Source organism: Netta rufina (genome assembly GCF_964035555.1).
Source record: "Netta rufina genome assembly, chromosome: 18".
Taxonomy (NCBI): domain Eukaryota; kingdom Metazoa; phylum Chordata; class Aves; order Anseriformes; family Anatidae; genus Netta; species Netta rufina.
This window is the reverse complement of record NC_140142.1, coordinates 4515643-4532111: the sequence shown is the minus strand read 5'-3', so window position 1 is coordinate 4532111 and position 16469 is coordinate 4515643. Positions and strand designations below refer to the sequence as shown.

Here is a 16469-nt window from a genome sequence, read left to right as displayed (position 1 = left end):
ATGCAGCTGAAGGTACTGGAGGGGTCTCCTCTTGCTGGGTCTTGTTTCTGGGAGGGCAGTGGGCAATGCAGTAGGCTTTGAGAGTCCTGCTGGGTTGCAGTGCGAGGTGAGGAAGTCTGGCAGAAACCTCATGTATAGCCATAGGCCTGGTCTCCCTGGTCTGCCCAGAACACCCTGCTCGAGCAGGCCATGTCAGGCTCTCTGTCAAGTGCCTCATAGTTCTTGCAGCCATGGAAAAGAAGACAAGCTCCCAAGCTCCATCTGGCTTTCTGTGGCGCTCCTCCCTCAGCAGCCTTCTCCAGTGTCTTCTCCGTTTTTTCAGGGAAACAGTCTAACGGGATGGTCCTGCAACTCATATAGGGGTGACACAGGGCAGCTAAGAACAGGACTGGTGGGCAGAGCTGCTCTGCTTGATCTTCACCAAGGGACACTCCCACAGGGTATCAAGAGGAATGCACAGGAATGTTGAGGACATTCAGCAACCCAATTCCTATCCTAAGCTTTGCCAGGCCTACTGGGATAGAATAAAGCAAACAAAATCCCTACAGCTCAGCTCTGCACTCAGATGAGTTGTTTGCGACAACTAACAAGTAGAAGGCACTTGAGGTTCCTTCATGTTCCTGCTTTCCTCCTACTGCACAGGAGGAAGGAATGCTAGGGAGCCCACAACTACCCATTCTTCCAGTGTCACTCTCAGCTAGCACCAGCCACAGCTCAAGCAAGAGAGCTGCAGAAAATGTCTTCACATACTGAGCCTTGAACTGGGGTGTACTCTAAGGCTTGCAATAGTTCTTCCACAAAGAAATCTTTTATAACTTTTTCTACCATTTTCTCTCAAATAGGCAGCCGTGTTCAATGTCAGAAAATGCTCAACAGCAGCTGTGTGAGTGAGTTCCTCCTGCTGGCATTCGCAGACACGCGCGAGCTGCAGCTCCTGCACTTCGCACTCTTCCTGGGCATCTACCTGGCTGCCCTCCTGGGCAACGGCCTCATCCTCAGTGCCGTAGCCTGCCACCACCGCCTCCACACCCCCATGTACTTCTTCCTCCTCAATCTCGCCCTCCTCGACCTGGGCTGCATCTCCACCACTCTGCCCAAAGCCATGGCCAATGCCCTCTGGGACACCAGGGCCATCTCCTATCAAGGCTGTGCTGCACAGGTCTTTCTGTTTATCTTCTTGATGTCAGCAGAGTATTCCCTTCTCACTGTCATGGCCTACGACCGCTACATTGCCATCTGCAAGCCCCTGCACTACGGGAGCCTCGTGGGCAGCAGAGCTTGTGCCCAGATGGCAGCAGCCGCCTGGGGCAGTGGCTTTCTCAATGCTGTCCTGCACACAGCCAACACATTTTCCCTTCCCCTCTGCCGAGGCAACTCTGTTGACCAGTTCTTCTGTGAGATCCCCCACATCCTCAAGCTCTCCTGCTCAGATGCCTACCTCCAGGAAGTTGAGCTACTTGTTTTCAGTCTTTCTTTTGTATTTGGTTGTTTTATTTTCATTGTATTGTCCTATGTGCAAATCTTCAGGGCTGTGCTGAGGATTCCCTCTGAGCAGGGCAAGCACAAAGCCTTTTCCACGTGCCTCCCTCACCTGGCTGTGGTCTCTCTGTTTGTCAGTACTGGCATGTTTGCCTACCTGAAGCCCCCCTCCATCTCATCCCCATCTCTGGATCTTGTCGTGGCAGTTCTATACTCAGTGGTGCCTCCAGCAGTGAATCCCCTCATCTATAGCATGAAGAACCAGGAGCTCAAGGATGCCTTGAAGAGACTGATGACTGCAGATGTTTCAAAATCAAAAACATAGCCTATTTTTTTCTGCATATGACCCACAATACAGTGCAGGCTCAAGGTTTGTTCTATTATCTTTTTTTGTCATTTTTCTTACTCTGCAGGGCATCACCACCAGCTCAGAACTATGGGTTGCATGGGAAGAAGGTTCAGCAATGGCTGGCCAGTCCACTGCTCATTGCTCATCTCATAAAGGCTCCCTGGGAAGTAGGATGTCCAGGAGAAGAGCAGGGCCCCCTGCAGGTTCATGGGAGATGTATAAAGGGAAACCCATTGCTGCTGGTGCCAGCAGGCACATCATACACACACAAACAGATGAACACGAGCGAGCACAAATGCCATCAGCCATTCCTACAAGTCTCATGAAGGCCAGTGGGGCAGACAGTGTCATGAGGTTAAGTAACATGCCCTGGGAAGGCACATGAATCCAGCTCTGAGATGTGCTTCCTTGAAGCAAGGTCCCTGTGACCACTCCTCATGCCGTGGGGCATCTCAGAGGAGGGCAGAGCAGGGCAAAGCACTGCAGGGCTGAGGTGCCTCCCAGCCTCTGGCAGTGGCTGCAGGAGCCAGAGGGACACTGCAGGCACTGCAGTGCACTGTGTGTGGTGTGCAAGGCAGAGACTCGTGTCTCGCAACAGCCCTGTGTGTATGAGGAGCGTGGGAGGCCATCTTAGATGTAGACACCTCACAGAGTGCTGCTGTTGCCCTGTGTGACTCCAGAATCAACCCCCAGTGTCTCTGTGAGATTTCTGTAACCCCCCTCTCACAAGCTCATTGCAAATGCCCCTCTCTGCTATGTCACACTACCCTGCCTTTCTGGACCAGGCCATCAAGCGTTTGGATCAGAGAGATTTCTGGGGACTTGGAAAAAGCAGACAGCAAACTTGTCTTCAGGAAGGACAAGAAAAAGGACTGGGAGATTTGCAGTTGTCACCTCTGCCCATGGGAACATGATGGGGAAAGTCCTGCCGCAGGTGAAGCTGTAGAGGAGGGCAGAGAAGGGAATGTGGTGAACCTGGATTTGGCAAGGCCTTTGCCATAGTCTCCTGGAGTCTCCCTTTAGCCACATTGCTGATATTCACACTGAAGAAGGGGATGAAGTTGGGGGGGGAGAAGTTGGCTGGACATTAGTGGTACGAAGTCCTCCTGCCAGCCAGTTACCAGCAGCATCCTTCAGTCATGGGCACTTGGGCCAACACGTTTGACCCTTTTTTATCTCCCTTTATGATGGCATGGAGCACTTTTCCAAGTCATCATCTCATCAACATGAGTTATTCTTTAATTCAGTGACTTCTTCCCTTGGAGTTCTGCTTGAAGACGGAAGAGGTGGAGGAAGAAGAAAAAAGAAAAAAAAAAAAGTTGGGAAATATCTTTTGGTAAATGTTTGCATAAGACTATTCACAGGAAAAGCCTACTTTGGTAGATAATACTTGTCCACAGTGCTGTCAATAATAAATAAAATAAATAAATAAACAAATAAAATAATAATAATAAAAAACCTATGAGACTAAATCAAGAGAATTCATAGAAAAATAAAAAGCTGGTGGTGTTGCCATAAAAGACTCTTTCAGTTGTTACTTAGAGACCTTTTATGCACAGGTTCCCATTTTTTCCTAGATCTACTTTCGTGGCTGGTTTCCATTCTCTATTCAGAGGTGGCCACTGCCTCCAGGATGCCCTGGGGTAGCCAAGGAACGCAGATGGGACAAGTGACGTGAGGGAGCACTTTTGGAGCGCAAGCTGAGGGGCATGAACTGAGGCTAGGCCCTACAGGGGCTGTACAGGGCTGCTAAGCACAGAATCATAGAACTGCTCATGTTGGAAGGGACCTTAAAGATCCTATGTGGTTCCATAAGGTTCACAAACACCCAAATCTCAAGCCTGTGCCACACTGCTGCTGCCCTAGGCCTTTTACTTCAGACGTAGGCCTTTTCCTGCAGCATATACCACGTTGGTCATGGCACAAAAATACTGTTTCTACACCGGAGATCTGGAGCCTCCTTCATGTTAGGCCACATTTCAGTGTCCTTCGTGCTGCTTGCAGGGTTTTGTCACATGGATGAACTGGATCACAGAATCCCAGAATCATTTAGGCTTGAAGAGAGCTCCAAGATCACCTAGTCCAACCTCTGACCTACCACTAACAAGTCCTCCACTAAACCATATCACAAAGGATCACTGAGTATTCTGAAATTCAATACCATGCTTATAATAATTATACATAATAATTATTATTATAGTTATTGTTATTACTGTTATTACTGTTATTATTACTTTGCCTCTGAAGCACAATCACAGAATCAGAGAATCATACAGCAGTTGACTTGGAAAGCACCTCGACGATCATCTAGTTCCAACCCCAATGCCAGAGGCAGGGACACCACCCCCTAGATCAGGTTCCTCAGGGCCTCATCTAACATGGCCTTGAACACCCCCAAGGATGGAACATCCACAGCCTCAGCAAAAGCATTCCACTCCCTGGAATGCAAGTCATCAAGTCCCATAGACTTGTACTTCTTGAGCTTCTTCAGGTGGCATCAAACCTTCTCTTCACTTAAAACAGGTGGGAATTTGCACCCCCCAGCCTCTATCTATGGGTTCAGGGAATGAAAGACTTGGGAAGCCTGACTGGCAGGGAAGATTGAAGAAAAGAAGTTGTTGAGTCCTTCAGGCTTCTCCATGTCTGTCATTACCAGTTAACCCTTGTCATCCATCAGAGGGGGTACACTCTTCTTGGCCTTTCTTTTCCGAGCAATATACCTGTAGAATCTCTTCCTATTATTCCTTGAACCCCTTTCCAAGCTGGGTTCCATTCATGCCTTGGCTTTCCTTTTCCCATCCCTGCACACCCAAAACTGAAACATGTGAGAAGGCCTAGGAAAAGTAACTCTTGATCCACAGAAGCCATTTGGGAAACAAAACTTGTAGGTAGGAAGCACAGTTTTGTGGAGGTGCAGAGCTGATGGGCACATTGTGCAGGATGCTCCTAAAGACCTTTGTGTCCTTTCTTTCCTGACTACAATGCTACTTCCTTCTCAGGAATGGAGGAGCCAACAGAAGTGAAAAAGATACTCTGTGATCATGAATGTCATCAGGAAGCTGACCCCACTAAGATACGGGGAGGTTAGGAGAAGCATGGACAAGAGAAATGTGAGAATTTGGGGTGAGAAAATGAGCATGGCCAGCAGAAATTAATGATTTCATAGAGATAAGAAGGTGCATGTAATGTTGACGCTGTAGTAACAATGACTTGAATGAATCATGTATGACCCTTTACCTTATTTAGGCAGTAATTTTAATCCTGAAACCTAAATGCTACTCCAACACTCTGACAGGAATCCCCTACTCTAATGCTTGAATTCAAAGGATCCCTTCAAGCAAAATTAAGCCCATAGCCCCATTCTCTTTCCTTTATTCTCTTACTCACCCAAATGCCTTCCGTGGACACTAGTATTAAAATGCTCTACTGATCCTTAGATTTCTTGGCAGACCTAAATAAAACCCTAAACCACAGAACTTATCCATACCCTAACGACCGAAGAACACCAAACATTCCCAATAAACCTCTGTTTACTCTCTAACACAGAAAAGTGAGCCCGAGTCCCTAAGGGACTAGGGAGAGGTGAGCTCTGCCTCAGGATCTTCTGCCCCAGCAGGAGGAACATAACTGTGGCAGTGACTGTGAGGTCACTTCTGTCTCTGCACTTGATAGGGCAGCAGCAGGAACGTGTCACAGAAAGGGACTGGGAGGTCACTTGTGTCTGGAGGTGGCAGGTCACCCTTGACTTCTCCCTGGGAGCTGCACTTTTGGGCTGACATCTGGCAGTGGCCCTGCTAGGCCAGCAGAAGGCACCTGCTTGGCATGCTGACTGGGGGATCCCCTCTGCCTCCAGAGCCAGGAGGACCCAGGCAGAAAGAAGGCCCCCAGATGGGTTGTCCTGTCCCTTCTGCTTGAGTCCATGAGTGGGCAGCAGGAGGCACAAGGCTTGGCTGTGTGTAGCCAAGAAGCTGCAAGGCCAGCAGCAGTTCCCTGGCTTGGAAGATGTCACTGAGGTGTGTCTGGTTGGCTGAGAGGCCTCAAGGAGCCTGCTGGGTTGGGATGCCTACTTAAGGAAGGGTTTCCACCCTGATGGAGCTTTCTGTGGCATTAGGAAAGAGAAGGAGAGGAGAAACACTCACGAAGCGTGCCCTGGAACTTTGGCACTGGCCATGAGGAGGAAGAAATATCCAGGGGAACAACTGGTCTGCCTGTTAGAGTCAGGGGTAAAGAAGATATTAAGTACCACAGCCTTTACCTTATCTCTAGATCTTCACCAGATTTCCCCCATGTCCAATGAAGGATGATGATTCTGCTTAATCCTCTTTTATTTAAAGTATTTCTATAAGCAGTCTTTATTGTCTTTGACAGTAATAGACAGATGGAGCTCCAGCTGGGCTTTGGCCTTTCGACTTTGACCTGCACAGCCCCATAACATTCAGGACACAGCTCCAGACAAACTGACAGCATGCATGAGAATGAAGAACAGAAAAAGTAGAATCTGGCAGCCTTCCACCCACTGATTTTCTGTGACTCTGTGTTACAGTTCCATTCAACTGGTTACTCCTGTATTATCCAAACGTTCATAATGCTCGTAATGCTACTATCTTGTCAGAGATAGCACAGTCACACAAAGGTTGAAGCATCTGCCTGCAGACATGAACAGCTGACAGAAAGGAGCATGAGTGTGGGGGAATGTTGAGAAACTGCAGGATTTTGCCTAAAGTATCTTCTTGATGTTTACAAAGAGAAAGACCCAGTCCTGCACCAGAGGAAGAGTAACCCCATGAATTAGGGCAGACTGGGACCCTGCTGAGCGAGCAGTGGCGAGGTGGAGGAGGGCTTGGGCACCACGAGGGATGCCATACGAGCAGTGGTGCCTGCTCACCAGGAACCAGGGCAGATTCCTACAGAGCTGCCTTACGAGGAGCATGGCCACCAAGAAGATCTGAGTTCCCAGACTCAGCTCAGATCCCCTGAGACACCGCACGAGCAAGTGCCAAAAACTAGCCAGTAAAGAGGTGCAGGTCTGGGAGTCACTGGGACATCCTCATGTGGCGAGAAGCAATGAGAATGACAAGACTCAAAGTCCCAACAGGATTGAGGTCTTTGTGTCCATGGCGATGGCTGTTGTCACTGTCACTGAGGCCTATGAGGAGACAGCTTATTCTTAATGCACCAGGGCCTCATTGCCTCCTCACCCCCACCATGAAGTGGACAGGGGTCGTACAATTCTCCTGCACTTGGCCATGCACATCCCCATCTCCTACTGCTCCATGAAGAGCCCTGAGCAACCTGTAAAGGAAAGAATCTCCCTTCCTTGAGTTGGGACTCAAGGCCAGGCCCTTGTGCTTGGTGACACACATCCAGTTTTCCTACACCTCAGTGTCACCTTCACATTGCCTTTGTCTCCTTGTCCTCACTGCCTCCAATGTCCTGCTCTAACGAGCTCCAAGGGAGGCTGTGTCAGTGCTGGCCCTCAGGGGGACACTGCAGGAAACTTGTCTCTGACTTGGACTTCTGGAGAGCTGTCTTCAATTGTCTCTGAGTGCCTGAGTTTCTTGGGCTCATCAGCAAAGCCGCCAGAGGGGTGATTGCAGTGCCTTGGGCGGGTGCTGTGCTGCTGAGGTGGGCCAGGCTCGTGGGACAAAGAAAACACATTTCAGAAAGTGCCATGAAGCAGAGAGACAGCTGTGCCCAGGAGCAGCTCCTCTGCACAACGCAGCAGGGCTGGGGGCTCTGACTGCATCTGGCATGGGGAGACCAGAGAAGGACAGAGGGCTTGGAGGCAGTTGGCAGGGGGAGGATGCTGAGAGCTGCCTGCAGGAGAAACCCGCACAGCCCTTGACAAGGTAAGTGCCTGGCTGCAGGGCCGTGCAGCTGCAGGTCCTGGAAGGGTCTCATGCTGGGTCTTGTTTCTGGGAGGGCAGTGGGCAATGCAGTAGGCTTTGAGAGTCCTGCTGGGTTGCACTGCGAGGTGAGGAAGTCTGCCAGAAGCCCCTTGGAGTGTCATAACCTAGGTATCCCTGGTCAGATAAGAGAGGAGTGGCCAAGCCTCTGTCAGACACTGCATGGGATGCAGATTGGATATTGGGACACCCCAGATTGCGAATATCCAGCTCTGTCTGTGGGGCATCCTCCTGGGCTGCGTGCTGCTCTCCAGAAGGATGCAGGGCAGCTGGAGTGAAGCCTCGGCACCTCTGGCTAGGAGGGAAGAGCTGAGAACTTGCTTACAACCCACTGACAAGGTGAGGCTTCTGTCCATCTGCACTGGGACTGGGACTTCTCTGCTCTCAACTGTCTTCAGTTTCTTCTCAGGGAAACACCTGTGTGGGATGGTCCTGAAGGTCACAGATGGGTTACACAGGGCAGCTGAGAATGGCAGTGTTCAACAGTGGCATCTGAAGCTCTGTTCTGCATTGAGATGCATTGTTTGAAACAACACTGCAAATTCCATTGACCTGATCGGTGAACTGAACTAGAGTTTCCCCCATATTCCTGCTTACCCCTGCTGCACAGCAGGAAGGAGTCCTGTGCAGCCCACAGCAGCCCCTGCTCCCAGTGCCACTCTCAGCCAGCACCAGCTGCAGCTCAAGCAAGAGAGATGCAGAAAGGTTCAGCTGCATAGACAGGGGTTGGGCTGGGTGGTGCTCCTAAACTTGCAATATGTTTTCCTCAGAGAAGCCTCTTCTAACTTTGTTCTCCCTTCTCGTCTTCAACAGACAACTGTGTTCAATGTCAGCAAATGCCCAACGTCAGCTCTGTGAGCGAGTTCCTCCTGCTGACATTCACAGACATGCGTGAGATGCATCTCCTGCACTTCACGTGCTCTTCCTGGGCATCTACCTGGCTGCCCTCCTGGGCAACGGCCTCATCCTCAGCGCCATAGCCTGCCACCACCGCCTCCACACCCCCATGTACTTCTTCCTCCTCAACCTCGCCCTCCTTGACCTGGGCTGCATCTCCACCACTCTGCCCAAAGCCATAGCCAATGCCCTCTGGGACACCAGGGCCATCTCCTATCAAGGATGTGCTGCACAGGTACTCCTGTTTCCCTCCTTGGTTGGAGCAGAGTTTTTTCTTCTCACTGTCATGGCCTACGACCGCTACGTTGCCATCTGCAAGCCCCTGCACTACAGGAGCCTCGTGGGCAGCAGAGCTTGTGCCCAGATGGCAGCAGCTGCCTGGGGCAGTGGCTTTCTCACTGCTGTCCTGCACACGGCCAACACATTTTCCCTGCCCTTCTGCCAAGGCAATGTTGTGGACCAGTTCTTCTGTGAAATCCCCCAGATACTCAAGCTCTCCTGCTCAGATGCCTACCTCAGGGAAGTTGGGCCACTTCTGTTTAGTTTTTCTTTAGCATTTGGTTGTTTTGCTTTCATTGTGCTGTCCTATGTGCAGATCTTCAGGGCAGTGCTGAGCATTCCCTCTGAGCAGGGCCGGCACAAAGCCTTATCCACGTGCCTCCCTCACCTGGTCGTGGTCGCCCTGATGGTCAGCACTGGCATGTTTGCCTACCTGAAGCCCCCCTCCATCTCCTCCCCACATCTAAATCTGGTGGTGGCTGTTCTGTACTCCATGGTACCTCCAGCAGTGAACCCCCTCATCTACAGCATGAGGAATAAGGAGCTCAAGGAGGCACTGAGGAGGTTATTGCAATATTCAGTATTTCAACGAGGAACCGATCTTCTGCATGTGACTCCCTGAAGTATACCCGGACAAGGCAGAAACACCTTTGTTCACGTATTTCAAAAACTGTTCATTCTTTTCAATATTATTTCCATATGCTAAATATTTCTTTATACTTTTATTTTATAAATTTAATATATTTTTCTTCTTCTGTGTCCTTCTACCTTTTCTTCTAAGCCAAAGACTTCATGTAGAGGTGCTGCTAAGCTCTTTGTAACTAACTAAATAAAGGAACCAGCAGGTAGGCAGTTTCTGTGGATCTCATTTCTCATACACTCTTCTCAGGCACAGCAGTGGTTGTGGGATGAAGATCCCTGCTGCAACGTGCTGGAAAACCCTGGTGTTTTTTGGGGCTGCCCTTTTCTGCCCTGGCAGGCACTCCTTGCCTGCAGCCTTTGAGTCAGGGTTGCCACTTTCTCGGACCCATGAACACTGAGAGCAGCAAGACATGGTCGTTTTGGTGCTGGTCTCACTTCTCTTCCACACTGCTGTCTTGTAGCACCACTGAATGAGAACTGGCCTTCCAGCTAACACCCCTAGGAGTATGGCTTTCAAAAGTGAGGTGGAGGAAGCATTGAGGAAGCAGCCTGATCTGATGTGAAAGTTCTCCCTCCTCAGAGCAGATCTTAGCACTGGAAACCTCCAGAGCTCCCTTCTGACTCTAATCCTGAAGGAAAGAAGGGCAGGACAGGAAGGCAGGGGGAGGAAATACTGCAGTGGGTTGAGGTATTGCTGACATATGTAATCCTTGCTCCACATTGTCCTCAGGGTTACATCATGAACGAGTTCATCCCCAAAAGATCCCCTGCACCATGAGCACCCGGTATCCAGCTGGTTTGGAGATACTGCAGAGACGTTCTTCTGATGCTTGTGTAACCAGATTGGTGATGGCAGGAAAAGACTGTTCCTTCACCAGTGATCAACTTTCTTCTTCATGTTAGGCCACAGCTGAACATCCCTCACAATTCTTAGAGTGTTTGCTTTATCTCAGTGATGAACTGCATTAGGTCTCCTTGATTAGTCTGAGGCACAATGCAATACATTTTCCCTTCTGCCACTCCAGCACAAAACCTCTGAATATTTTTTCCACATTGACCTGATGGGGCATTTCACATTTTTTACTTTCATATCCCTGATGGAAGGGGATGATTCCCAAACTAGGATACACAGATGGGTTCTGCTTCAGCCATTTGAGGTGTCCTGTTCTTGAGTATTTCAGCCTGAGTTTTGCCACAACTCCTGCACTGTAATGCATCCCTTGTCTGGCATCGCCCTGTCCCTTGTACTGTGGGATGACTGTGCTGTGGTGGGACGTGTTTCCAGTGAGTCGTCTACCAGACACCGTAAAGAATACTATAAGCAGGACTAGAGGGGTTCTGCTTCCAGCCATGGGGAGGCGGGGAAGAAAGGAACAATCACGTTTACTGGACTGGGTATAGTTAATGGCCTGGTACATCACACCCACAAATGTATCAGGCTCTACTGATACATCAGTACTCACCGGTGCACAGAGTACCCTAATGCCATCAAGCTAGAAAGAGGTAGAACCCACCTGTATTTCTGGAGTGACAGGGGGAACCCAATACATAACTGTACTGGAGGCTGAGGTGAGTCTAACTGGGAAGGAATGGCAAAAGCACCCCACTGGGACTGGCCCAGAGGCTATGTGCATCCTCGGCATAGACTGCTTCAGGAGAGGGAATTCAGAGTTCCAAGAGGGCACCACCGGTGGGGCTTTGGCAGAGCTGCCTTGGAAACAAAGGACATGAAACAGTTGTCTACCTTGCTTGGCCTTCCACAGAACCCTTCTGTTGGGGGTTTGCTGAGGGGTGAAGAACAGCAGGTGCCAATGGCTACCGTGGTGGCGCACCTGAGGCAGCGTCATGTTAACCGAGACTCCCTGATTGCCATCCATGAGCTGGGTCATCAACTGGACAGCCAAGGTATAGATGTAGAGCTTGGGAGTGTGGCTTAGTGATGGACTTGTCAGCACTAAGGTAAAGTTGCCTGACCTGGGTTACACGTCCCAGAGTAGTGTCAGGCACAATGCAATTCTTTTTGCCTTCTGCATCTACAGCACAGAAAGTATGACTTTGCCCTACTCTATTGACTGGCAGGTATTTTCACATTACTCAATTTAGGTTTCCGTGTCTGGAAGGGGACAATTTCCCCAATGAGGCCAATCTCATGGGTACAGCTACAGCCAACGAAGATATGTTTTCTTTAGTTTGCATCTTGAGTTTTCCACAGAAGACCCAATAGAGCATAGATGTCCAGTTGTCTGCAAAGATTCTAGCAGAATTTCACAGGTTCCAATGGTCATTTCAATTTTTTGTTATTTTATTTTATTTTTTTATTTTATTATATTATATTATACTATATTATATTTTATTTTATTTTATTTTATTTTATTTTATTTTATTTTATTTTATTTTATTTTATTATTTTATTTCATTTTTTTCCCTAGGAACTCCTGCCTTCTCTTAGAAAGGGTTTCATGTGCTGGGCTGGGCTGCAGTTACAGGGACAAAGACTACTGCTGGCAGCAGATGTGTCAGACCTCTAGACTCTACTTTTCCTCCCGATGAAGGTTTCCAAAGAAGACACCATAGAAAAATAGCAGAAGAAGAAAGATGCTCCAAATTGAAATGTAGCAAAATTCAGGATTTATAAACAGAAAATATTTTCATTAGTTGCTTTTTGAAATCTTCTTCCTTAACTACATCATGCAAGCTCTGCAATTAGCTGCACAAGTCGTGAAGACTTAATAAAACTATGGAAGAGATGTTAGGAGTTTCTGCATTTTAATGAGGTCCATGATGTATTTCGACACTGATGCTATGGAGCTCAGGTACTATAGAAGAGAGTGATGTAACCACTTTAGCAAGTAAAGTCAGGAGGAAAAGTTGAAGCGACTTGGAGTATGAATGGGCCCAACTGAGGGCTGTTACTAAGAAAGCCTCCTCAGGGATATGTTAGGGTAGATAATTAGAGACCATGATTGCAGACTTGCAAAGTCCTGTGCTGAGAAAACTCTTGGTTGATTTTAGTGAAGCAGAAGAGCCAAGGCCTGACCCCAGCCACTGGGAGAGGAGATCCTGCATCCCCATGTCTGGCTCAAGGCTCTTCCTGGGATCTGTGGGATGGAGTGGGCACTGGGATGCCATGAGAAGAACAGTGGTATGACACCTCTGAGCTGCTGCTCAGCGTTGAAAGAAATCAATGAAGCCTCATCAGAATTAATATAACATATCTCCCAACAAACTCTAGCCAAGGGGACAAAAACCTCAGGGCTGTTGGGGCCTTCCCTTTTTACCAGCACCCTCTGCCTTCTCCTCTGCAGGCTTTCCTATGCTGTCCCACACTTTGCCCTATTTCCTTCAAGTCTACAGACACCCATCTCTGTCCACAACCTTGCTCTCATCCTTTGTTTCACCCATGTCTCGCCAACTCTCACCAGGTACTCCTTGAAAGACAAAGCCCAGGTCTGATCAGCCACAAGCCACCTCAGCAGCAGCTTCCAAGCCAGGGGCCTGCTGCTGGCCTTGCAGCTTCTTGGCTAGACACAGCCAAGCCTTCTGCCTGCTGCTGCCCGCTCATGGACTCAAGCAGAAGGGACAGGACAACCCATCTGGGGGCCTTCTTTCTGCCTGGGTCGTCCTGGGTGTGTAGGCAGAGGGGATCCCCCAGTCAGCATGCCAAGCAGGTGCCTTCTGCTGGCCTAGCAGGGCCACTGCCAGATGTCAGCCCAAAAGTGCAGCTCCCAGGTCTATGTCAAGGGTGACCTGCCACCTCCAGACACAAGTGACCTCCCAGTCCCTTTCTGTGACACGTTCCTGCTGCTGCCCTATCAAGTGCAGAGACAGAAGTGACCTCACAGTCCCTGCCACAGTCACATTCCTCGTGCTGGGGCAGGAGATCCTGAGGTAGAGCTGAGCCCTTCAGAGCACTCCTATCCATCTCCTCTTTGTGGCCCACAAGCTGATCAGACCCATGACCCCTCACATCCATCTTTGCATGCCATGTGACTGCAGAGTAACCTCACAGTTCTTGGCCTGCACTAAGGGCCACACCCAGTACGGTACCTAAAGGTAAGGGTTAGGAGAGGGGCTGAAGGTGAGGAAGTCAATGCACAGGAACAGGGGAATCAGCTGTTAGGTGCTCATGCATCAGGGGACTAGGGCTCACCTTTCTGGGTTTGAATTTAAAGAAAGATTTTTTGGGAGGGATTGGTGTTCTGCTTTGCGTATCAGGTCTGTGGTTAAAGTGCGGACAAGCTTAGTGATTTAGGGTTTGTTTAGTTTTTCCAATAATTCTAGGCCTAAATAGAGCATTTAAATCTAGCGTTAAGGGTAGGGATCAAGGTAAGCAAGAGAGTAAGGGTAAGGGAAAGAGGCGATGGACTGAGTTTTGGCTTCAGTGCATACTTAGATGTCAGGCATAGGAGTAGTTGATTCCTGTTTGGGTGTGGAGTAACATTTAAATGTAGGAATTAAGTTTGCTCTTTGAAGCTGGGGAATAGCCTCATATAAGTGTTTTAAGTCACAGTTACAGCAGCTTCCGCATAGCCTGAACCCTCTTACCTTTTACAAAATCTTTAGTTTCTGCTGGATAATCTCTATTCCCTCTTCCAAATCTCACATTTCTCCTGACCAGGGCTTCTCCTGACCTCACTATATCAGTCATAATCTTAGGAGCATCTTTCTAGTGGCTTTCACGATCTCAGAGTATCCATTACACCTCTGTTGGCTACTCTATTCCTGAGAAAAGTGGCACTTAATACATTATGGAAATAATGTATCCTTCCCATGCAGTAGTGGCACCTCACCACAGCAGGTTGGTGCATCTCCAGGCTCAGGGGTGTTTCCTGAGGGCCTGCCCCATGTGGGGAGTGGTGGGGAGGAAGAGAGCAAGGTCATCTCCTGGGGCATGGCTGAGCACAGCCCAGACATCCCACACCGTGGGCAGGCCCCTGCTCCCAGGCTGAGGCACACATGCAAGGTGGACACTTCTCCATCAGACCAGATTCACGCAGGACCCTTCAACCCCGCCCCAGTCCCAAGATTTGGCTACTTCTCCACCCACAGACATAGATTGCTTTCCATTTGGGGACTCAGGCAGGACTTTAAGGATCTGCTAAAGCCATGGATTTCCTTGTTTTTCACAGCCTTCTCACAAGTCTTTCTCCTGGCCCTCCTCACTGCCCAGCACTGTCTCTCAGGTGCCACTCAGTGACACTTCAGAAGGGCCTTTGGGCTTCCTCAATTGTCCTGGTGCTTATTAGCACCTTCCTGGCTCCTTCCCGAGCTTAGAGGGAGTCTTCTTGTCCATCAGGGGCCCTGTACTGGCTGTTGGTGGGACGGAGTTACTCTCTGCAAAGCAGCCCCTTGTGGTACAGTGTTTTGGTTGTGTGACCAGTGATGGTCACCCACAGTTGTGGTTGCCATTTTTGAGCATTTCTTGCACAGCATCAGGGCCTTCTGTGGCTCACAATTTCTGAGTTTTACTTGGTTTTTCTATTCTGTTCCCAGTTCCTCTAGAAGAAGAGAAAGCAGGTGGCCAATAGGTGTTTATCTGCTGGATGCATGGAGCAAGGAGGTGTCCGTGGTGCCAGGAGATGGAGGTCTGTGAAGCTGCAGGAGCCCTGCTCTCCTGCCTGGCAGATCCCCAGCACACAGTGCCTGTGCCCCGCAGGGCCAGCCCCGCTCCCCAGGCCAGCACAAGAGGCCTGGCCCAGCCACAGAGCAGCCTGCCCTGAGCAGGGGCCTGCACAAAGACCTTTCCCTTTCTCCTTTCCCCATCAGTGCAGGCCCAGCAATGCTGCCCAGCTCTTCCCCAGGGCCATCCCTGCTCCCAGGGAGCCTTACCCAGGGCAATGTGTCCGTGCTGGCCTCGCCAGCCGTTGCTTCTTCCATCCCCGTGCTCCCCACAGGGCCATGAGCTGTCGGTGCTGCTGTGAGAGCCAGGGGCTGTGGTGCCCTGGGACCCCCGGGGGTCTCCCCCCTGCCCGTGCTGCTCAGGGTGGGCAGCAGACCTACGTCCATGGGGATCTCTGCTGCTGAGCCCCTTTCCATCTGCCCTGATGGCTCAGCAGCACAGGGCAGTGCTGGGAAGGGCCATGGGGTGTCTCTAAGGGCACAAAAGGCAGGCGAGACCTGCACCAGACCTCGCCCATAGCACTTCAAAATGGTTATCCTCAATTACTCTTCAGTCTTATGGGCCTTCACCTGCTGGCTCTTCACCACCTCTGCTGGCATTGCAGAGCCCTCCTTTAGCCCATGGACTCCTCAGATTCCCCTTTTCCTTTAACAGACCTTTTTTTGGATGGTCACTCATTTTATGAGGTTCTAATCACTTCATCTGAGGACCTTGTCCCTGCAGATTACCTGACATCTCCTGGAAGCTCCAGATACCTTTACAGGCTGGATTCTGCCGCCTGCCCCGCTGCAGGGGGTGCAGTCCCATGCAGATAAGTTTAAGATCAGTTGTCATCTCCTTAGGCAAGTTCTGTCATAATGGAAGCTCTTAGTGCTGCCCTTGGTTCCTCAGGGACCACCCTGGGACTTTCAGCCTGTGTCTTTCACTCCATGAAGAACCCCCAGAATAGAGAAGAGCAGAAAACAGCCCCTTGGTGTCAAGGCTCCTGGGTTTGCCTTCAGCAGCCCCTTTTGTTACTGTGGTGCTAGCAGGAAGGCGGCTGTGACCCAGGGCTGTGCAGTGCCTGCTGCTGTCTGCAGGGATCGGGATGCCCTGCAGAGAAAACAGGACTGTCATCGAGGCATATGAGAGCTCAAGACTAACAGATACAAGAGCACAAGAGAACAATGTGGAAGCCAAAGGGAGCAGCAGTGAAAAGGCCATGTCCTGCTGCTGGCCATGGCCATGGCTCCAGGGAAGCAGCAGCCCCGACGCGAAGGCAGCAGAGAGGCAGAGCCCAGCGGGCAGTGAGGGGCAG

General features: G+C 50.1%; 1 protein-coding gene across 1 annotated transcript; it reads left to right on the top strand.

Annotated features, from left to right (window-relative positions):
- Positions 1-865: 865 nt before the first annotated feature.
- Positions 866-1804, top strand: LOC311216290 (olfactory receptor 14C36-like; the record flags this gene model as incomplete). The annotated part of the gene is made up of 1 exon (XM_084297836.1): positions 866-1804. The coding sequence occupies one exon, from the start codon at positions 866-868 to the stop codon at positions 1802-1804; it is 939 nt and encodes a 312-aa protein (XP_084153962.1).
- Positions 1805-16469: the final 14665 nt, after the last annotated feature.